The sequence below is a fragment of the Python bivittatus genome, unplaced genomic scaffold (assembly GCF_059951505.1).
Source record: "Python bivittatus isolate LINGU-HERP-01145 unplaced genomic scaffold, Pbiv_v1 ctg000320_np1212, whole genome shotgun sequence".
In the NCBI taxonomy this organism is placed as follows: Eukaryota; Metazoa; Chordata; class Lepidosauria; order Squamata; family Pythonidae; genus Python; species Python bivittatus.
The window spans coordinates 5,242,523-5,266,863 of record NW_028277052.1 but is presented as its reverse complement, the minus strand read 5'-3'; the positions used below and the strand labels follow the sequence as shown (position 1 = coordinate 5,266,863).

Here is a 24,341-nt window from a genome sequence, read left to right as displayed (position 1 = left end):
GATGTCACTGTCATTCTGAACAACAAAAATACAACTTTGAAGAAACCTAGTGCAAGTTGGGGTCTTCCATTGCTGTCACTGGAACAACAAACATTGGGCTTCTTTCGCTCTATATACAAGAGATTTCAGACTTTGTACACATTCAACACTAAAAGATCAGGCAATAAAAATACACAATATTCAAGTTGGTAATCCCAGGTTAATTCTTTTACAGTACAGTTGAATTTCGGGTCCATTGGTCCTTCTTCCTTCCTTTTCTTCCAGGGAGAAGATCTGCTGAGCACTGATATTGCACAAGCACAACTTTCAGGCAGCTGCCAAAAAAGGCAACTGAATTGTCCTGTCCGTCACTCTCAGTAATACATGTTTTTATCCCACCAGCCTGTAGCCAAAGGGGAAAAAATGGTCAGGAAGAAATAAACATTTTCTAATAAAAAGAGGGTTGGCTGGCACAATGAATGCTACTAATCAAATCCCCTTGGTCCATAAGGGTATCTCCTCTCTCTCTTCTTCACAGATGCACATAGACACTGAAGCTAAATTTCCTGGATGCATCTGCCTTCAAGGATTAAAAAGGGCACATCTGCTATTGTTCCAGAACATAAGACACTGCAAAGGGGTCCAAAGTTTTGAGAGAGGAGTAAAGCTCAGGTCCTAAGACTGTGTGTAGCCCCGATGGCTTTCAATGAGAGCCCCCCTTCCCAAAGGTGCAATAAAATTGTCATGTTTCATGCAGCAGGAGGAGGCACTGAGTTTAATGTCTTCCATCAATTAGTTTAAGTCCAATCTAACCTAGCTTTTGGCCTGGCCACATCCATTTCTTTGTTTGACCCCTTTGTGCTACTTTTGACCACCTGCATATTCAGCTAAAGGCCCACTGTGATCTTTAGCAGGTTCCAGATTTAGAGTGGTTTGACAGTGACTCAAGGAGATGTTCAGCATCTCTTGATTGATTGTGTTTAGTCAAAAGCTTGTCAGCTATCTGGCTGGGAAGTTTTCATTTAAATCACTGCTTTGAACAGGTGACCTTTGATGACCTCAATGAGCTTTGCCAAACTTGGTGATCTTAGGCAAAACGTGTTTTCCTATCCAAATTTTTGTATTCAGGTAGGATTAGAGAAAGCCAGTAAAAACAGCTGTGACATCAGTCTTGGAGCCTGGACAGGACTATCCAGTTAGGCTATCAGCTCAGGACAACCAGAAATGTACAGTTTTAAATTCTGTTGAAATGACAAGGGCTCTAAGTCTATAACTGGCTAACTTAAAGCCTTGGGCTAGCTTTGCATTCTTTCCAAATCAATGAACTCTTTATTAGAAAGTGAAGTGTAGCCAAGACTACTGGTTGCGATTCCCAGTGCCAAGAAAAAATTCTTGACCTGGAGGAACCTCTTATATCTTTTTTGGCAAGTACAATATTACCTGTGATAATGAGCATTTAATTGAAATTGCAGATGCAGTAAGGTTAGCTTGGATGGAAATAGGTGTGGAAATTTAATTTGTGCATAAAACACTATACCACTTACTTCCTGGATATCGTCTGATGAACAGCTTGCGCATTTCATCATAGACCCATATCAAGATGGCATAAGGCACAGAGATGAACCAATACTGAACCCTAGAAAAGAGAAGGTTACGTATCAAGGATTTCTGCTGGGTGGGAATTATGGGAATTAAAGTCCAATACATCTCATGGACACAAGCTTGGGAAGGCAGTGGTGACATTACACTACAATTACGCCAACCACAAGAAGCTAACTTACCGGAGAGGTGTGAAATTCAAGGCGTTGACACTTCCAAGGCCATAACAGAGAATCAAAGCTATCCCTAACTGGGAAAATATACCAATCCAGATTACTTTGTTCCTGTGAAAAAAACAAAATACAGCCAAGGGTCCCTCATTATTTATGATGTATGCACATGGAAAGCCAACAATAGTATCACTAGAAGGTTCACATGTGTATGTCATTATACACACATATGTAGTGGTCAGCAGGAAGAGATTACAAAATCTATGCTTGACATGCTTGATATGGTTTATCTCTGTATGCACATACATTCCCTTCTAGGCCCCAAAGTTCCTCAGTTTTGATTTTATGAATCTGTATTCCTAGTAATTCAGGATCACATTCTTAAGGTGCTCCTGAATCCAAACCTGAATCTTATTGTTCAGTAACGGGCAGTGATGTTAGCCCTGCATCTCCTTATGATTTACTGAGCCCAAGTTTTAGCTCCTCACTTTGAAAAAAGAAGCAACGTTATTTGGACAACCTTGTGATTTTATTTGCGTCTTTGCTTTTCCAATGGTGGCCTTCTCAGCAGCAACCAAGCAAAGACGGAGGAGTGAGCAGCTTGTTCTGGTCCTTGGAAATGCACTTCTCCTGGAAGAAACACCAACCTGAAAAGTCCTTGCTGGAAAATGGAGTTCCGTCTTGTCTTCCTGATGATTAAGTCTGCCACTTGTTGAATGGTGATGCTGACAAAAAAGGCTGTGTAGCCAGTGAACTGCAAGTATCTCCGTTGCTCAAAGGTCTGCAGAACGTCAGGCATAAAGAAAAGATAGTCATGTCAAATGGCTGAATTTAAGACAGGCTTCCACAGTAAAATGTGGTCTAGCAAACAGAACAATTCTTGCTAACTGTGGCCAGTGGCCTAGCAGGTGGTTGAGCTTGTATGCATCATCTTAAAATATACGATGCTGCAGTACAGAAGACACTGCAATGTAAAATAATACAGGACTGTTATTTTTGTATAATATGTAGAGTATATATATGGGTGTGGTGGTGTCCATTGCCTCTGATGCGAGAAAAATCAAGGATGTTGCTATTTTTATTTATCAATGATGTATGGTGGCTTTGTAATGTGTCCTCTAAGCTGGTGGCTGCCACAAAGTGAAGCAGTCCATTTGAGCCTTCCTGGAATTTGGTGGTTGACCTCAAGAGTTGCACCCAAACTATCTCAGTAACTGGATTAGGGAGATTCCTGTAAAGTGAATCACTGATCTGGAACCATTTTTAGATCGTCTACCTAATATATCCTATGTCACTAGACTTTATAAGAATGGCATTTCTGTGATTATGCTTAACAATGCATAGCTAACACTTCTAATCTGAAACCTGATCCTATGAGCTGTTGTACTAAGAAATGAAACATGTAGAACTGGGCTTCAGATTACTGTGCCAGCTTGGTCTCTCAACATTAGTTACTACATACACAGACATGCCGCCAACTGGAAAAGGATGTGATACAGGTTTGCCAGTGGGTGCTGAAGGAAGCAGAAATCACATTTCATGGGGGAGGGGATGTGTGACAATGTGACAACACACAAAGCTGCTTCCAAAATGTGCTGAGAAGAGACATTGCAAGAGCCTTCTAGTAGATAATCTGCTTTAGAGGGGTCAACTTGACAGAATTTTGCACACAATGTCATTGCATGCCTGGTGTAGATTTGTGACTAATGTTATTTAACTCTAAACTGGTATAATATAATGGATGGAGCCGATAGGTTTTACATAAGCAAGCACAGTGTTTTTCATGTTGCTCGGTTATAGAGATACGTTTGGCCAAGCAGGGTTGGACCTGGTTAGCATTTGGGTGAGAGACTACCAGGAAGTCTCAAGGCTCTAGGCTAGCTGGGAAGTCAAAAAAGCTATCTTAAAAGAAAGCAATGTTAAATATTTTCAGACTCTAGCAAAGAAAACTGTACAGTGACCAAAAGTCAACTTCAAGGAGACTAGAGTTTTGTTTTGTTTTTTAACACAGTTACTGTCTTTTAATGAATTTAGCACTGAACAAGTTATCACCCTTGTAATACCTATATACAATGGCGGGGGGGGGGCGGGCTTTAAGTCAATGTTGACTCCTGGCAACTGCCTGGGCTAGTCCTTGCTGTTTTCTTGGCATTTTCAGAAGTGGTTTGCCCTTGCCTCCTTCCTAGGGCTGAGAAAGAGTGACTGGCCCAAGGTCACCAGCTGGCTTTGTGCCTAAGGTGGGACAAGATTAACTGAAATCTCTGTTCTACTGAGCTGGTGCTCGTCTTTTGCTCAGAATAACTGGGGCTTTCAATGCAAGTGATTCTAAACACTCTACCCATTCTTGTCCATAGCTGTCCTGCAAGTCAGCCAAATATTCCTCTTCCCATGGAATTCGGATGTGGAGAAGAGTGTGAGGGAGCCAGCCTTGCTGAGCATAAACAGTGAAATAGGTCAGAAAGGCACCGATTGTTTGGAGAAGGCCTGCAAGAGAGAAAAGAGGAACAGCTTTTACAAGAGAAGAAAGCTGATGAAAAAAGAATGGCAGATTGTCTACCAGATGGTTTGCTCTGGAGATGGTTGCATCTCAGTTAGTAGGATCCTGGAGTTGTTCATTAAAGATGAGAGATATTCTCTGTGTTCAGCCACAAAGACCCACCCAAGCACCTAATCATATCTCCGTGGTATGGATTTCCCCACCGTACCAATTTGCAAGTAGGAATAGACTGCGAGCTCCTGGTTGACCAGTCGGTCTCTTTTTTTGTGCCTTGGCTTCCTCTTCATGATATCACTTTCAGCTTTTTCATAGGCCAGTGCAACAGAAGGAATCTGTAAGGGGGAAGAAAAGGATAAGTTTCCTATCAACAGGTTGTTAGTACCACTCATACATTTTATTGATTTGTTTATCTTCTGTGTTCATTGCACAAAAAAAGAAAGTCATGCCAAGAAGGTCTACCCTAACCTTCTCCAACATAATGCCCTTAGATGTACTGGCACTGCAGCAGGAAGATTTCTCTTTGGCCAAACCTGGGAAAGATGGTTTAGGATTAAGCTGTAATCTGGTAAACATATAGCTGAGAGTAAGTCCCTTTGATCTCAGAGGGTCTTAAATGTATTGACATGGCCAGTTAAACTTCTTTAATTACTTTTCTGGAATCCCTCTTCCTATTTTTTTTTTTTTTTAAGTATCAGCAAGAAACAGGGGAAGATAGCAGTGAGTTTGATTTTCAGTCTGGTGATGCCAAAGTCCTGCAAAGGTTTGGTGAGTATGTATATGAGGAAGAGGAAGCTTTGTCTTTCAGAAGTCAAGAACTCACAATGTCTGTGCCAAGGTCAATAAAGAGGATGGTGATGGTGCCAATGGGTAGAGGGATGCTGGCGATGATATAAATTAGGAAAGGACATAGCTCGGCTATGTTTTTGGTCAATGTGTAGGCAATAGTCTTCTTCAGGTTGTCAAAGATCAGGCGGCCTATAGGAGAGAGACAGAAAGATCATTGATAGTTGGCATGCCACCTTCTGAAATCTGCAAATCGTTTATCAGTTTAATCTGAACACTGTTGGTGGATGTGTCTGCCAGAAGACAAAAGCAGGCTTAAGTTCTTTGAGGGTCATTATTTGCACTGAAAAATCAGCTTTTCAACAATATTTCCATGGCTCTGTCATTTAGCATTTTCAATATCTACTACCCTTTGAAACTGCAACAGAGATAGACCTCTTCAGACATCCATTACAGAGGTCATGTTTTCAATATCCCACTCATTTCACATAGAACAGCTAATTGAATGCCTCAAAATGTGAGCAAATCCTGCAATGTCTACTTCTATTATATGTAGATATACTATAATATAGTTAAGTAACAGACCATAAATGTGAGATAAACTGAGGTCAGTTTGGACATGGTTGATGCATTAGACAAGTTAAAAACCAATAGGCCTGGATATAGGATGTTGCTTATCAAATTGTTGCAATGATGGGTATGAAATTGTTTATACACATTTGGATATGAAATCTTATCTAGATATGTCCAGCCTGCCCTCAAATATATCTGAATTAAGTGATTCGTCCAGCTTTACCTGTGAAGTCTTTCTTTTTAAATGTATACAAATTGATTGCAATATGGGTCCTTTCTTTCTTTCTTTCTTTCTTTCTTTCTTTCTTTCTTTCTTTCTTTCTTTCTTTCTTTCTTTCTTTCTTTCTCTTTCTTTCTTTCTTTCTTTCTTTCTTTCTTTCTTTCTTTCTTTCTTTCTTTCTTTATCTTCGTCTTTAAATATATAGAAATTGATTACAATACATGGCCAAGGTTCAAATCATGGATTGCCCATCTTACCTTCTTCTACTCCAGTAACAATGGATGCAAAATTATCATCCAGCAGGACCATATCAGCTGAATTCTTTGCTGCATCAGAGCCAGCAATACCCATTGCAATTCCTATATCTGCTTTCTTCAAAGCGGGTGAATCATTGACTCCATCACCAGTCACAGCAACTACTGCTTCCTGGAGAACACAAAGATTGAAGACTATGATATACACTATGTTCCAGATCCTTCCCTTGCTTGAATCCTGTTATGTTGGCATTTGTAATTTGAGATCTGTGGGTAAATATTATGAAGAGCAATTACACTATCAAAAACTGAACTTGTCTGGTACGGGGATGGCCAGAAGAATTATTAATACAATCCTAGAAGGAGAAATCTAGGTCTAATCTTCTGCAATGGGTTGTTGGTATGTGCTGGGGGTCAACATTTGAACTAGATTTTTTTCCTCTAATCCAAGGATAAGGAAGAATGCTTTCAAAAAAATCAGATCATTTTCTTGGGACTTATTTTGTTTACAATATAATTTTTTCAAACTTTTTCCCCCTGTTGATCTGTTTTCATTTTTTAATATATAATTTCAGTGTTACATAGAATTGGAACAAATAAATAAATAAATTCTGCTCTTTCAAAACTGATTGATGGCTGATCCTGCAGAGGCAGTTTGGAAAGCAAAGCCATTGCATCAACTCTACTAACCTTTCAAATTGGTTACATAAGAATTTTTAACCTTGCCCCACAATTGACTCTTACTCCTGCCTGAAGGAAGTGGTTTTACTTTCTGGAATGGAGCTAAACTTCAGTTCTTGCTTTGTTTTTTGCAAGTGGAAAATAACACAATTTGTTTTTTGTCATTTTCTTCTGGGCTTGATTTGTGCAGAATAAGAGAGAGAAAAGCACATGCATTTTGCTCGAAGAGCCTCCGGGACAACCGATTTGTTCAGATAGCCAAGTTCTGTTTACATAACATTTCATTAACCAGTCAACCCAAAGTTTATGGCACCTGTAATTTCAGATAAAGAAAGAACTGGATAATTCAGGTTTGGAGGTATCAAGGAGGCCTCTTTGCTTTCAGTTCCCGAATGTGATCAGAAAATGTTAGATAGACATTTGTTTCTTGCTAGTATGAAGTTAAAGGACAAACCCATATCCAGCCAGGGTAACCCATGTAACTACCCATTACATATGGAAGTAGGTTGCAGAGGAAGAATATTAAGAGTATTGTGAGCTGAAGTAGAGAGAAATCCTAGATGAAAGCAAATGCTGAGTATCTCATTCTGGAAGGATTCATTACATTGAGACTGCCATAAATTACATGATGCCCAGCAGTTTAGAGGATATAGCTACTAAATACAAATAAAATGTGTACAACAGACTCTGACTTTGCCAGAACTAAATACTACTTTGGAAGTAGTTAGTCCAGTAGCGAAATAAGAAGGGTGGATTTTTTAAAACAAGAAGTCATGGAGCAAAACTAAGTGAGGCTCACTGAACAAACCAGCATAGATGAAGCACGGTTTATCGCATATTATATTTTGTTGCCTTTGGTTTCAAAGTCCTCCACTGAAAAATGTCCACAGTGATGCAATCTGCTACTCCCCAGAACAGATGTTCTTCTTTTCTCCAGTCCCTCCTTACCTGTCTTTGACAGCCCTCCACTATGATCAGCTTCTGCTGGGGTGAAGTGCGAGCAAAAACAATCTCTGAATGGTGGATTAGGATGTCATCCAGCTGCTCTGCAGTCATATCCTTCAGTTCCATGCCATTAATAACAGCTGCTTTGGCATCTCTGCAAAGCCAGATATAAGGATAAATCATTTAATGGTCAGCATGCTGAGGTAAACAACAATGTGGCTTATTTAGGTTTTGTCTTGGAATACTATGTGAACCCAGCCATCACAGTTTGCAAACCATGGCTTAGTGTTATTTGTAAGCAAGATTCTGTTAATGTAACCTTACAATAAGGTTAGAGATAGTACTTCTGGGTGTGCTTCTTGTCTGGACAACCTCGCAAGGCTGACAACAATCTTGCAAGTCTGAAAGTACATCTCTCCCCCCTCATCTCTACAGTCCAAGAAACTAGGGAGGTTCCTTCTGAGACATTTGCCATTTCCCCATTCCTTCTGCAGACTCAACTGCCTCTTATCTGACCACTGTCTATCCTGCAGTCCTTCCTCCTGTCTCCCAAGGTCATTCCCACAGACCATTACAATCCCTTAGAAGAAGGGTTACCTTCTCCCATCCATTTCTGTACCATCCTTACCGTTTGTTCACCTGTTCAACTGGAATATTGAGGCGCTTAGCAATGTCTTCCACCGTCTCACTGGTAGCTGAAATGATCCCCACACTTTTAGCAATGGCTTTGGCTGTAATAGGGTGGTCACCTGTGACCATTATTACCTACAAAAAGGATTAATGGTGAAAAGCTCAGTCAAATATTTGCCTGTCCTGGATATTTCACAGGTCCACCAAACTAGACTGTTTGCTATAAGTCATGACTTTGGGTATCAAGTTCCTTTTCAGAGACAAAACTTCTGAATGAAATAGGAGAGACACTTGTGTATGAAAGATCTGCAATGAATTGTCCTTTTATATTAGCATAATATTTAAGAATGAATGAATTGTTGGGATTGTTGGGTTTTGAAATTGTGTTTCTTTTGGAACTTGTTTTGTTCTCAGGAATTATTGCTCTGAAGTTTTGGAAATCCAGCTGTCCTTTGTTACTTTGGGGAAAACCTACCTTGATCCCAGCACTACGGCATTTCATGACAGCATCTGGGACAGTGGATCGAGGGGGATCAATCATCGACATAAGTCCCACAAAACAAAGATCGGTGGTAGGAAAGTTCATGGAATCAGTATTGAATGAATAGTTCTCTGGAAATTCCTCTTCTGGCAGATACAGATGACAGAAGCCTAGATTTAAGCAACAAACCACAAAGCAAACCATTTTAATAGAGGAAAAAAGGAGAAGAAAATAATGCTGTAATAACCATCACGTTGTATGGATCAAATATCCTACTAAGGTATTTGTGATCCTTGCCAGCTTTCTTTAACCTGCAGTTAATAATATCTAAGTTGAATTTAATCTTTCATATAACGCATTATCTTGTTAAATGAGTCCAAGATAATAGCTAACAGAGCAGTTATGTGAATAATACACAGTAAAAACTACCAAATGGAATCAATTTATAGAAGCAACTTAAGAAACTCAAGGCTTGTATCTTAAAAAGAAGTAAGTGGGTGGCCAATTAGTAAGTAAGCTTATGTATTTGCTTTCCTCTCCTTGGTTTAGCACATTCTTATAAATAAATACCACCCAACAGTATTGCCAAATAAAGGTTATGACTGTTTCTCTAGAGCAGGGCTGGCAACAGATCATCCCTGGTTGGCCATCCCTCAACAGCAACTGTACATTTGTTTGCAGAAATTTCACATGAATGGTGAGGTCTTCCATGTTCTGAGCAGGAGATGTCTGAAATGTGCAAGATTTGATAGTCTAATGATTCAGGGCAGTTTGGGGAGGGGTTCCTTTAATGTATCATGGAAGATTGGATGCTGGGGCCAAAGCTAGGATAGCATGCTAATCACTTTACTGGAGACATAGCTAATATTCTGGGAATTCTGATGTCTGGAGGACACCAGGTTGGTGAAGATGCTCTTGGATAATGATGTTTCCTCCTTCCAGGGCTACAGTTGAAGTTGGCATGCTCCTTGTACTTACCAAGTACTCTTTCTCCCATACCGCCTAGGGCCAAATATGCTGTTTGGAATGCTTCTGCTTTCTCCTCATCCAGAGGCTCCTCTTTTCCATTAACCATCATGGTTGTGCATCTCTCCAAAATCCTTTCAGGAGCACCTTTCATCACCAGCAGGAAACGTTTATCATTAGGATCTTCAGTTTCATGGATGGAGAGCTGAAATCAGAAGCAACTGCTGAAATGCACTCCTGATCACACATATATTTTTATAATGTGTGGGCCACACCAGGTCTGGGACCATAGTCCCACAACTCAGTGGGACCAGGAAAAGAAGTGGTTGGGCTTGAGAGGAAAAAAGCTAGTTCTGATTTAGTGAAATTCCAGTGTAAATGAAAATTTGAATTGTAGCTACCATGTTGACTCCCAATCTGTTTGACCATGTTTCTCTTCAAAATCACACGACATAGTATTGATTTCTTTTTAGTTATAAGATTTATAAACCATCTTTTGTTTAGCAGCTTAAGGCCGCTTACATACAGATCTCCCTTCATTTTGTCCCCACAACAAACCTGTGAAGTTGTTTGGGCCAATATTTTTTTAAGGCAGAAGGTGGACGTGAATCTGCGTCTCCTCAGTTCAAAGCAAAACACCTTTGCTTGTGTGTGTGTGTGTGTGTGTATACACACACAGACACACACACACACACACATACTGATACAAGTCAGTCTTGACTGATGACTACCAGGACTAGTCCCTACAGTTTTCTTGGCAAGATTTTGTGAAGTACTTTGCCATTTCCTGCTTCCTATGGCTAGATTTCAATTCCTAATTCCCAAGGGTCCAACTAATTAAGTAGTAAAAGAGTCAACCTCCAGCAAACAGGAGTTGAACTTCATTTGGTGGTTCCTGGTTTGGGGAAGACTCTTTCTAGAGTCTAATAAACCTTTTCAATACTGTGAAGGGAGTTATATATTACCACTGCTGAAATATGACCCGTTGTCTTCAAGATGGTCTATTTTTCACCCAATTGTCGTGCACTTTTTTAGTTCACAGGACAACCCAGAAAATGAAATGTTACCTGAAACTTGTTTGTGGAATTAAAGGGGATTTCAGTCACTTTTCGGTTTCTCTTCCTGATGTCCATCACATCGCCTAAAACAACTTCTGAGAACTTCAGCAGAGCTGTTTCTGAGGCATCTCCTACTACAATTCTCTGGAAATTTTGAAAATTGGTTTCAGTAAAAGTCTTACATCCCAGAACCATTATGTACACTTTTTGTTACATTAGCCACTCCCTTCGTTATATCTTGTACCTCTAATTTTATCCTCCACTATAGAAGAAAAGTACCATCATTTTTTATAAGATGAACAATAATGACTTACTTCAGGGACTTACTTGCTTACATAAATATTGCAAAAAGCAACCCTCCACACTAAAAGTGATGTGGCTCGTAAACATTTCTACATAGTCTCTCAATATAGTCAAATACATGACCCACAGTTTCAATTTCCCCTTCAACACATATGTTACTGATTTTAAGAGGGGGAAAATGCTTTTAGCCCACTTGTAATATGCTGGAATTTTGGGATAGAAAGTGAGAAAACATGATATATTTGAACCAAACTGTGTTTGGCATAACACCGACAGATCTTTCAATGGAACATTTTCACAAAGAAAAGCATTCACTCAGAAGTGGGGAAGTACTGTCCTTCCAAACACTTGATGAACTACAAATCCCATCATTCCTAACTACTGGCAAGGAGTTACTGAGAACTGTCATTCATCAATATGTGGAACTCCAAGGCTGCCTACTCATACCTTAGATGTTGCAAAATGAACTTTCTGTTTCCAGATCAAATTCAGAAATCCGAAACAGCACGCATGTCAGGTTCAGCCCAAGAAGCTCAGCAAGACAATCCGGGAACAGCTCAGTTACTTTATTAGCTTACACCTATTAGACAGAATCTCACCAGACTAACTCTAACCCCCAATGACAGCAACTAAACACCCTGAACTCCTTAGGGAGGTGCCAGTCTCCTTCTCTTCACTTTCACACACTCCGGCTGAGGGCTGAGGAGATGCTTGGAATGTCTCTCCCCCTCCCTATGACCTTGGATCCCCGTGCCACGATCCTCCTCGCTCATGCCTTCCATCACAACGCATTAAGTAATTCGTACCTTCATGATGGGTTCGTTTTCTTGGCCTGGCCTGAATTCTGCCCGGTTACAAAGGGATACAATTTTTGATAATGCAGTCCATGTGCCTGAAGTTTGGTCAAAAGACTGGGCTGAAAAAGAAAGTAGGAACAGTTATTCTCTGATGGATAACAAGGCCCTTGTTAATTGCTCTCCTCCCCTAGCCCTAGGCTGGTTATTTACTTGACTGATCTTCACTGGTGTCTGCTGAGTAGATTTCATTGTCAAACCATAGGTGAGCTACAGTCATTCGGTTCTGTGTCAGCGTTCCTGTCTTGTCAGAGCAGATGACGGAAGTTGATCCCAGTGTCTCCACGGCTTCCAGGTTCTTCACCAGGCAGTTCTTTTTGGCCATTCTCTTTGCAGTCAAGGACAAGCTTACCTGTCAATGAAGGGGGTGGAAAAATCATGTTGTTTAAGCAGATCTCTGTAAGCAAAGATAGCAGTTTTCCCACCACTCCATCCATGATCCTTATTTATTTAGTTCATTTATCATTTCAGTTCTATGATGGCCCACTTGCATATGGCCCTGGGCAGCTTTCAGCCATATTGGCTTTCTAGAATATTTATATTATACTCTCTCCTTTAGAGAATATAATACAAAAATCAAGAAATGCCTCAAGAGTAGCACCTGAAACTCAGTTTCAGAGTTCAGAGAAAGGCAGATATAGGAAGCAGAATCAGAGAATGCAATAAATTAACCAATCCTTTTGACAGGAAAAAAATGTAACTTGGCTTTTTCAACTTTCAAACAAGGAACGGAGCTATAATCAAGATTCAGAGGTCATGGGGGTTTTAAAAATTGTTTGATGCATCCTTTAAAGTGCTTGAAATAAAAGGTAGTGCTAGGCTGACATTTTCCTCTACATTATTTTTGTCAGTGAGCTGGTGGGGGGAAGAAAGGACTGCTTCTTCCCACTTCCCTAAAAAAAGAAAGAAATATTAGTGAAATTCTCATGGGTGGAGTGCTACAGTAAGTCTTGGCAATTAACCTAGATAGAGATGGCTGAGTACAGTTCTGTATGTTTTTGTACATTTGCATATGATATTCTGTCCTTCTTTGTACAATTCTCTTTCCAACCATCTAAGCTGCGCTTCCCATCTTTACTGAAGTCTCAAGGGAAGATGTCCTGATGGAACTCCTTCCATGGGGCTCTTCCTTTCTTTCAAATCCGGGTTAGAATTAGAGTTAGGAAGTGGTCTGCTATTTCCTTCTTTCAGGACTTTTTAATTTTCCAAAATAGTCTATGGCCCATCTAATTACTAACCTTTTCCAGCCTTGCTTAGTTTTTGAGATAACCCAAAGGTTAATCTGAACAACTAGGCTAAACCCTTAGAGGCTTCTCAAGGAATGTAATTTGACTTCCCAGTGTAGCCTATAGTGCTCCCCCATAAAAATATGATCCAGTTCCATCTCTGCTCAGCTTTTCAAGATCAGTCAAGGTTCTGTTATCTTAGCATCTGACTTCATGACATGGAGTTTTCTTTGCAGCCCTACAGAAATGGTTTCTCACGGTCTGCTTCAAGGAAGGTTCTTCACCTTCCCGGTTTAGTCTACTGGGAGGTCCTACTTCTGAGTACTAACTCGAGCTGATTCCACTTACTTCCTAGTCAGGTGCTCCTACCAGCACAAACTGCAGAATGACTGGAAAAAAACTATACAAGAAAATCAACAATGTGCCAGTACCTTTGCATGAATTGAGAACATTCTAAAAGTCCACCACACCTTAACAGAGGTTACAATACCATGAAGATACAGCAGAAGAGCAGAAGCTTCATTGCAAGGGGAGCCACCTTTGGGGAAGACTCCAGCCCAGCATTCTTAGAAGCCTTCCCATATAGGTTCAATCCTCCTGTGTCCAGTAGAACACATTGGCACAAGCTGTTTCATCTGTATACCCAGAATTCTGTAGAACTACTGATGGTGCAAGGGAACAACTCATACTCACCGTAACTGTGGCTAGCAATCCCTCAGGCACATTGGCCACAATGATGCCAATGAGGAAGATGACAGAATCCAGGACATGGTAATGCATTGAGACAGCAATGATGAAGAAAAGCACTCCAATGGAAATAGCCACACCAGCCACAATGTGGACAAAGTGTTCTATCTCAAGAGCAATGGGGGTCTTCTCATTCCCCACTCCAGATGCCAGAGAGGCGATCCGCCCAATTATTGTGTTGTCACCCGTGTTGATTACAATCCCAGTAGCAGTGCCTAAGAGAAAGGATGGATTAGCAAGAAGACTATTCTTTGATGAACTGAATGTTCCTTCCATTCAAGCTCTTTTCACGTGACCCTGCCTTTTCCTGATGCTTCTTCCACATATTCGTGCATGCATACAAGTATAAACCACCTCTTGGACTTCGGATCAAAACGATCCCTATTTTCCAGAGGATTTGGGGTCAAAGATCAGCTTCATCTTTTCACCTGTATTCTTTCTCACCGCAAAAGGTTGTGATCATGTGCAATTGATTCAAAATCAATGGCTTGGACTCTGACATGCCTTTTGTTCAAACATCGTTGGTAATAACGATTAAGGGAGGGAAGCCCAGCCTTAAAACTCACTAGGTTCAGCTCCAAATATAGAAAAAAAAATATATGTAGCATCACAAAACATAAGCTTTCTCATATTTGAGGAGGCTGCAATTTTACATGGGCACAAAATAAGAAGTTCAGTTGGGGTAACCGTTGCCCCACCTGAGACTGTCGTGGCGTGGAACTTGAACTAGCTCTAACAGGAGGAAGATGTGAAGCAACAGGCCTCAGGCAGCAGGTCTTGGGTGTTATGGAAAGGGAGGACATGGTTATTTACTTTGTATTATTGTATTTTTATTGCCTTTTTACCATTCTTTGGATTTTATTGGTCATTCTGTTTCCTGAAGAAGGGGTCTTGTGGGATTTTTTTCTGCCTTGCAGGCCAAAATAACTAAATGGATTCACAAAGAACGTTCTTTGAGTTATACAACAGAGACACAATGTTAGGGAGCAAAATGTCCTGAGCCGGTACAAGTCCCATCCCCTCCTCACTCCTCTGACACACATACCTTCCAAGCAAGTTGTGGAATAGAAACCAATGTTTTTAGTCTCCAGTGGATTTTCATGAGTAAATTCACAAGAGCGAGACTGAGGTTCTGACTCTCCAGTGAGAGAAGAGTTGTCCACCTGTCAATCAAAGACCAACATGAGATTGCGTGAGCTTTCTAGATGCTCAACTGTTGTGAGGTACTACACAGAAATGTCTTAATTGTCCTCTTTATGGTAGAGCTTAGCTAAAAAGAGCAAAAATACCACTGGGATAATTATCTATCTGGGAACTACAATTCCCAGGATTCAAAGAATGATGGGTCAGATGAACCAGTGAGTACACAGCAGAATTCTCTGTTGGAGGCAAGTTAGATCTGTTGCAATAAAGAACAGAAATGTCTTAAGGGAGAATATCCTTCATGTTTATATATGTATATCCCCTCTCACCCCTATGGGTGTTATGTGTCTTCTTCAATCTCAGGTCCTCTATCAGAGGCCTGGGAGTTTGAAGGTTCTGTTCAGTATCTCAGCTGTTCCCAGCACTGCACTCTTCTGGACAGAGAGCTCTGATGTTGTTCTTGGGATCTGTTGGAGCCCCTCTCCCAGCTTAGGAGTCACGCCCCCAAGTGCTCCTACCACCACTGGGACCACCACAATATATATATATATATATATATATATATATATATATATATATATATATATTTGAGATGGATGTTGGGTTGTTTGTTTCTGATGAAGAATATCTTCATTCTTACTTAATGACTCTTATATTTTCACTCAACAGCCTCAACTTAGCTTAATTATTTTTTAAAAAAAATAAATATATGCCCTTCTCAGACGTTTTGGTATTTTCTGCAAAATGGGACAGCAGCAAAGAATCTCTCTTTCTTTACTACCTGGTACTCATTTTTAACTCACTTCATCTAAAATCATTTGATCATGTAAACGAATCCAAAGCTGAGCTCAGTTTATACTAATGTCATCTCAGTCTTAAGCAACTGCAACAAACACTTTAGGGAAGGAGTGACTTCCACCCACATGGTAGTGAATTAGTGCCACAACAAGGTAATAATTCCTATGGGAAGACTTTTCTTGTAAAAAGAAGAAAAAAAAACTTTTCTTGTAAAATTTGAAAGAACGTCTATTCTAAGATTTGGGGGTGGGGGGGGTTGCTATTGAATACGCTTTTTCTTCTGATGCAAAATCCCACCACTTCTTGTTCCTGATCAGCAGAAAGATGCTAAATTCTGATGGATCTCCCCTTCCTTTTCCACTCTGTTTATAAACTTACCTTACAACCCTGACTCTTGATTAGGCGGATGTCAGCTGGTATTCTGTCTCCACCTTTGATTTCGACAATGTCACCCACCACTAGTTGGTCAGCTGGAATTTCTTTTTTCTCTGCATCTCTGAGGACAAGGGCTTGCTGGTGAGAAAAACACAGAGATGCTCTAGTTGGATAATTGACCTAATAATTATAATGTATTTGGAACAATTCGTGGAAGACAGGTTTGTCAAGAGCTATCAGACCTGATATCTCAAATTTACCTCTAGGGTTGGGGTAGCCTGCCTCCAAACATCTTGCAGGCAATAACAATGGGAAAATGGGTATGTCTCCACCTCCTGCTTGGTCACTGTGAGAACAGAATGCTGGACTAGATAGGCCTTGGTGTGAGCCAACAGGACTATTCTCATATTTTTATGGAACTGGAAACAATTTTGTCTACAGTTTCCATGTTCATTAACATTACAACACTCTATGTTGCTCTCCAGATGTCAGGGGTAAGCTCTATTCTTGGGAAGATATGGGAACCTGATATATAGTGGGAGCAGAATGATAACTCCTCTTTCAATCGTATTGACTCTTAGACCAGTCTCACTTCCTCTACTCACTCTAGGGGAAAAAAATCTGTAAATACCTCTTCTTAGATGCATTAGTAGACTAATCGGTATTGGAAATTCACCTGTGGGATCATTTTGCTGAAGCTGGCCATTATGTTTGTGCTCTTAGCTTCTTGATAATAAGCAAACATCCCGGTAAGAATTACAACCAATGCAAGGACCACACCCAGGTACAGCTGAAAAGGAAGATTATCCAGGTGAGATAGAAACAAAACCAACCTTTTACAAGACACTTAAAAAGCCATGAGAAAAATAAATAACAAGGAAATGAAGGTGATGTGACAGGTTCCAATGTGTGCATACATAGGAAATTAGTTGTCCAGGGGATTATGAATCATGGTCATTTAAATCAAAAAGAAATTCAGTGTGATGGAAACATAGAACTTTGCTGATGATCTTCAGCCAAGAAATGTAACTTCCGTCAGCTTGAGGGTCACACCAGACCTTGTGAGGCATGCCAGGGGCTATTTTCCAGAAGGCAGTGAACCAGGAACCCAATTGTTGGGAGAGTTCAGGTGTGTTAAGGGGTGAAACAATATCTTAAACTTCAGCATCACTCAAACCCACCTACTTCCAAAAACATGTGCACTTTTACCCCAATTACTCTGGAGATCTCCATCAAGAACTCATTGTTCCTTAATTTTATCTACACTTTGTTTTAGCTGATTGATGTCCAAGAAGGGCTCAGCTGGGTGGCAGCATTTAGGAGACCTTGCCTGATCTTGCAAACCTAAGCAGGTTGAACCTGGTTGATATTTGGACGGGACACCAGGTTGTAGGCTAGACTGAGAAGGTGATAAAACATCTCAGAGGAAAACAACAGCAAACTTCTCATGTACTGTTGCATGAATGAATGAATGAATGAATGAATGAATGAATGAATGAATGAATGAATGAATGAATGAATGGACATGTTCATATTACCAGGAACCACGCTGGATTGAAGAGGGCCTTACTACTTTATGTTGCAAGAACAACAAATAAAGGTCTCTAAAAAACACTATGCTATTGGCCATCTACAGTCAAGGTCACTTGTTCTTGCTTTATCTTGTGCTGTAGCTCCACATCTATTTTGTCTTGAAAATATGGGCGTTTTTCATCCTATATCCTGATCCATGAACATAACAAAAAATGGGGGGGGAAAAAGAGCCTAGTTTTAATGACCCTGCTCACTTGTTAGGAGCTCTGGTAGCCCCCCAAAATTGCTGTTGGGGAGCCTCTTTTGCACTCTTACCCAAGATCTTCGTGGGGTAGTTTTAATACTCATAAATGTTTGAGTACAGAAATAGAAAATATGTTGGAATTGTAACAATTTTATTCAACAATTCAATATTCAATAAAGATAGCACAGTGTTACTTTTCTTTCTCTATGCAGGAAGAGATATTTCATCCCTGGGTGGAATAATCATGGGAAACATGGAGGTCACAATAAAAATGTTATATGATTGGGGAAGACGCTTGTGGGAAAGAGAGAAACCACCATAAACCCAGCCTGGAACTTACATTGTCAAATGATGAAGCCACTTTCTGAGAATATTGAATCCCAAAAGCAATCCAGCAGAGGATGGCCCCGACCCACAAGAGGATCGAGAACCCTCCTATCATCTGCTTGAGGAACTTGATGATTTCTGGGGTTGATTTGGGAGGAGTGAGAGCATTGGGACCATCACGAGCCAGGATCTCTGCTGCTCTTGCACTTGTATGACCCTTTAGCAGACAAAAGATAGAGTGAAAACTAATAGCTCAGCAATCTTAGAACATCCATCTTACAAAGCAAATCTGACACTGAAGAACCGTGGAATGTTGACAAAACAGTAAATTGGGGGATAATAGTTAATGCAATTTAACATTGAACTGATGGCTAATTTGTGTGTATATGTCTTGTGCTTGTCTATACAGATTAGATTCATTTACACAAACACACACTTGCACAGCACACATGGATGGCCCTGAAACCTAAGAACAGGCAATTACGGATTACAAGTGCAACAAACATTTAAAGAACATTACTTCAAGGACAAGAGCACAAATTCTATTTTTAGTGACCCACTGAACTAAATAGATTTTAATAGCATTGCACTACCTAGCCATAACATTTTTGAACTTTCTCTGGCCAGTGTTTACTTACTTTAATGATGCTTGTGCCATATTTTTCTTCTAGTTCTTGAATGCTGAGTTTATGATCATCCTGAAACGGTAAGAAAAAGACAGATGATCAAGGCATTTTATTTATTTATGTTTGTTTTACTAGGATAATGTGCTTCTCCAGTCCTAACTGACCCCATGCTCATCAAAAACACAACGTATGCATGTATAAAATACTTGAATAGTCTCCCTTGTCACACCTTGGTATGGACCACCTGCTGATTACAGCTCTCCCCAGATGTGTTAATCTACTCTATCTTATTAAAATTCTTTAACTTATTGAAAAATCCTGCTATGGTTATTCACAAATGTTAACCTTTCATTTATCCAGAATTCTGCTCTGGGCAAAATTTAGCAATGGCTTCTTGCTTAAAATGGAAAATATACTTCCTTCTTTTCTTTGAGATTTTTGACCCAGGTAAATATAAAGCACCAGCCGAAAGCAGAACCAGATATAAGGACAAAACAGTCTAGCTTAACAGTCCTGGTGGGTCTTGAGTAGATCGAGGCCAAGGATTAGCTCGGCTGAGATGATAACTCAAGAATCCTAAATGGTTGCTTGTGCAAACTTTTCTTGGAAATGATCAGGTGAGATTCAGATATCCTTAGAGAACCAGCTAAATCTCCTGACTAGCTTTACACATCATTGCACTGCACCGGATTAAGAGATCTTTTTTAAACCACTCCATTTGTGACTTCTATGTGGGAATGAACTATGACTCAATACTGAAGTACATATAAAAGGTTCATGCCCACCCCGAACACTTCCAAGGTAAGAAGTCTCACCTAGCAAAACTAAAAAAGATTTCAGTTTAAGGTCAGCTAGAGAGCATAAACACTCTAAATAAATTCCTTCTCTAGTCAAGTTTGACTTCTGGAGGCTTCATGGACACATCCCTGCAGTTTTCTTGACAATACCAATGGTAGTTTGCCATTGTCTTCACCCAAAATATGTTTTTCCCCATTTCCCAACCTACCCTCCAATTCTGTGATTTTCTGAGGGTCCTTCATCCAAGAACTAACCAGATGCAATCCTGCTTAGCTTTTCTACATCAGCCAAGGTCAGCTAAGTGCTGCCATCTAGCTGAATATTGAAATGTTGTTGATTCGAGTGCCTTCGAGGCAGACCTGACTCTTGCTGACTAGAGAGACAAGTCCATGCAGTTTTCTTAGCAGCATTTTCAGAAGAGGTTTGCCTTCTTCTTCCTGGGACTAAGAGAAAGTGACTGACCCAAGGTCACCCAACTGGCTTTGTGCCTAAGGCAGGACTAGAACTCACAGTTTCTTCCCTCCCAATCCAATCACTAGACCAAACTGGCTCTCCTGAAGAGAGGACTGTACCCCTCTGTAATTTTTCTCTTGAAGTGGAGCAAATTGCATCTGGTGGGGGCAATTTTCACCAAGGGAATGCATATATAGAAACTGCAAATTAGCAAAACTGATCTAGGCTAAATTAAAAGAACACATTTTTTAAAAAAGATGTATACTTGCAGTTTAATGCTTGTTGCAATAAAGGTGGGACTAAGAATAAGTGTTCGCTGGGATCAGAATCATCCAGTTTGGAGGAAAAGCTTGAATTTTTCAAAGAACGAAGGGGAACAAAGGGAGAGTAAGTAAAGTTGCCCCATGGAGGTATCTAAGATCCTTCAAACTGGGGAAAGCCTACTCACAAATATAGGGATAGGGAAGGAATCTGAGAGATCCTGCAGCTTTTAGCATAGCTTCCTCATACTCAAATTCTTTTTCCTGAACTCCTTTGCAACCGCAAGGTCTCTTTTAGTTCAAAACTGCATTCCCCAACTAGATGTCTTCTGGATGCATTGCACTTTCGTTTCCATTGTCCTAGGTAATCGTATCATCCCAGGAGTATCGGATAGGACACTTGCATATCTGGAGAGCATGTCACTGAAGGAGGGTGATTTAAGAGACTATGGGTTGCATCAGATGTACATGGAAATATGGATAGGTTCTACCCACTTCCAAGTACACAGCAGCATCTCCAAAAGAGCAATCCACTGAAGGCAACATCATGTCACCAGCCGGACAGATGTGCACCTAATTTACATTGCTGCAGAGTCTGTATAGGTCTAAACTTGTGATAATGTTATTGGAGCAATGTTTGCTTTGCTCTAGCAGAACATGGCTGCTGCAGTAAGATTATGCATATTTGAAGCAATCTGATACAGCAGGAACTCTCAGCCAAGAAGCAAGACAACCTCAAATCAGTAGCGTGTTAAAGAGTTGAAACAAGAATCCCCCCCCCTCCTTTTCCCCCTTATGCTTCTATCCAATTGATATTAATCTTCCTGATGAAATCTTGGGTGGAGTTGACAAACAAGACTTGGCATGAAGGAAGGAGAAAATTCAAGATTGCACTTGCAAATTGTTTGCAGAGGCATCTAAAAGTGTTTTCTGGCTATAGATGATTCAGGTTAATGGCATTTACATAGACCACAGAAATATTGTGGCCAGAGAAGGCATAGGTTTTCATAATTTCTTTGAATGGGCCAGAAGTAGGTTGTGGCTCTTCTCTTTGTGTGTCTTGTTGTATTCATTCATAGATTTGGGGCCAATTTGTTGAGAGCCAGGGAAGGTATATAAGCAGATCTGCTTTGGAATTGAAGCCTGAGGATTTGTGGATGGAGGCATCGGTTTAATAAAATTAGGGTAATGATAATATTTGCCTGCCTAATTGAAATGCAATTAGCTTGCATTTGGAACACTGCATTTGGAGAGTAAGGGCACGCAACTATTTGTTGTCATAGATATGAGTCATTTGAGAAATAAATTATTTCCTGCTCCAAGACTGAAACTTTTACATTAATAATTGGCCTCCTAAAAAAAAAAAAAAAAAAGGAAAACAAGAGACCTTATATTCGGTCTGCCTCCTTAGCCCTGTGAAACCATGAATTAGCAAGAATGTATGCTGGTATCTGTGAGTCACTTACCAGGTCCAGCTCTTTCTTAAGTTCTTCAGTCTTCTTATCTTTCTTCTTGTCCCCTTTCAAATCTTCTTCTTTTTCATCTCCCTTGCATGTACCATCCAAATCCTTGGTCCCACTTATCTCTATTGAATAGATGTCAGGATTTTTCTGAAACATAACAGGGCAGGAAAGTTAGGTTGGCTCGTTTCAGCTAAGTCACCGATTTATTTTCATGGGTCCTTTAAAAGTATTACATCTTGCAAGCCCTCCCCCAAAATTTTCCTTTTGACCTTTTCTAGCTCATGTTCTCGTTGCTGCCTTCAGTCAATGGGCTGGGATTCTGTAACTGGGGCACCCTTTTTTGTAACCAGTCTGCAAAACTTTAACTTGAAGTGTGTTCTGAGTTATTTATAATTAGAATGAAGATAGTGCATCTCTTTGACCCTCATGGTACCCCAGTTGCATCGGTGTGGCCAAAAGAATCCAAAAACAAGATCAATAGGATAGTGGAGTGCTGATATATCTGTTTTGCATTTCTTTGCAAACAGGATCAGATCAACTGAAACCCCAGACGGGGCAGAAATTTGGATAGAAGAGATAAACCATGTCCTCTATGAACTCCTTATTGAATTGTTTATATTTTAAGGGCAGGCTGCCTGTGTGGGGTGGACTTCTCCACTTTTATATACATAACTTTCTAGATCATAATTGACCTATAAATTGCAAGCCACTCTGTTAAATAGCCAGCAAGTGGCTGACTCCATTCCTTTCCAGATTCTTTGAGACTTATGTTATTGCAATACTAGGCATGGCCATACTTGGTAATGGAGGATCAGATCCCAACTCTCTCTCTCTTTTTTTTTTTTTTGCCACAGCAATATGGTGTGCAGTTAAAAGTCTTTTAAGCAATCAGTCATTTTCCAAACAATCATACATGCTGAACTATATTGTTTATTTTTATTTTATCTACCACTGATAGGTCTTTTAATGATTTTTCTCCTTGAGTTTTTTTAGTAACCCTAATATTCCATTTTTCCCCCTCTAACTGGAGCCCCATAATTTATCTTGAATATCTGTTAAGAACTCAGTTTAATTGTTGCTAGTTTGAGGCTTTTACAAAAAGAAAAATATTTTAAATTATGAGCTTCCATTTCTCTTTCGTATCATCTCATCTTCTGTTATTTGGAATTTCCAGAGTGCTGTTCCACAACTTTGGACTCACCTCACCTTCTTCTCCATACTTAGAGTTAAATACTTAGCTTATCTCTTCCCTTTTATCTTGGACCGTATTAGTTTTTTCTCATGCTTCTGTAGCACTCAATAGTTATAATCATAGAAGTTTAGAAGTATAGAGTTGAAAGAGACCACAAGGATCATCTTGTCCAAACCTCTGCAACATGCCGGAAAACCAATTAAACCATCATGAGAGGTGGCTGTCCATCCTCTTCTTAAAAGCCTCCAGAGATGGAGAACCCACAACCATCATCAGTAGATTGCACTTAGATCTCACCATCAGGAAGCCTAAAAATACTGCAGCAATAGACAATCAACACTGTTGTATATTGCAACATAGCAGTCAACATCAATGAATTCCTGGGAGTCCATGATCTCAGCTGCCTGAACCTGTGAACACTGCAGAATCTTTTCATTTTTAGATATTAAGGGGCTTCCTTCAGCTTCAGCAGTCTCAGTGTCCTTCTTGTTAGGGTGGCTGAGTTTGCTAAGAATGACAAGTGAATTTTAAGATCCTTGCCTCTGAAATGAGACATTATCAGAATCCTTCACCAACTGAAAGTTTCCAAATGAGTGAATTCAAAGGGTGGACCATAATTCAGAGGAAACTCCAGTTTCAGGATCTGATATCTCCAGCAAAAGGACTGAGTTGCAGATAATGAGAAGGATCATTTGCATGAGATCTTGGAGAACTATTGTCACTTAGCCTAGACAATCCTGAGTGACAGATGATAGAGACAGACAGACAGATAGATTCCTCTCTTCCCACCCAATGATCAAGTTTAAAATTCTGCATCAATGCAAATGACAAGGAGAGTATTTTGTATAGAACATATCTCTCTTCATGTCTTCTGATTACCTAAAAACCAAGCTCCTTAACCAAAAACTCTCTGGTTAAAATTTTGCTGCATGTTGCAGTTTTCCCCAAAAGCTCACACATCTCAAAACCTAAGAGAAGCCAACTGTTGATCCTTCATTACCAAATTCCCAATTTACTCACCTTTCCCATTGTGTGACTTCCTCTTCCTTTGCACAAGCAGGACAATGAATTTCTGGGAGGCAGATAAATCAGTAGACCAAGTCAAAAAGGACTTGGATAAAAAGTACCAGAAAGGTGGTACTCAGTCAGCAGACCCCAGAAGT

The 24,341-nt window shown here is 40.1% G+C and overlaps 1 protein-coding gene across 1 annotated transcript; it reads right to left on the bottom strand.

The window, feature by feature from the left end:
• ATP12A (ATPase H+/K+ transporting non-gastric alpha2 subunit) lies at positions 1–24,316 on the bottom strand. The gene is made up of 23 exons (XM_025170767.2): positions 24,199–24,316; positions 21,990–22,133; positions 19,025–19,084; positions 18,400–18,603; positions 16,959–17,072; positions 16,286–16,420; positions 15,012–15,129; positions 13,913–14,181; positions 12,147–12,345; positions 11,946–12,055; positions 10,846–10,980; positions 9,791–9,983; positions 8,807–8,982; positions 8,330–8,466; positions 7,705–7,855; positions 6,079–6,247; positions 5,066–5,220; positions 4,454–4,577; positions 4,087–4,232; positions 2,396–2,529; positions 1,761–1,862; positions 1,524–1,615; positions 1–382 (listed from the first exon to the last, which is right to left on the bottom strand). Exons 1-23 carry the CDS (start codon positions 24,205–24,207, stop codon positions 354–356), a joined length of 3,105 nt encoding a protein of 1,034 aa, XP_025026535.2. The 5' UTR covers positions 24,208–24,316; the 3' UTR covers positions 1–353.
• Between the last annotated feature and the right edge of the window lie 25 nt (positions 24,317–24,341).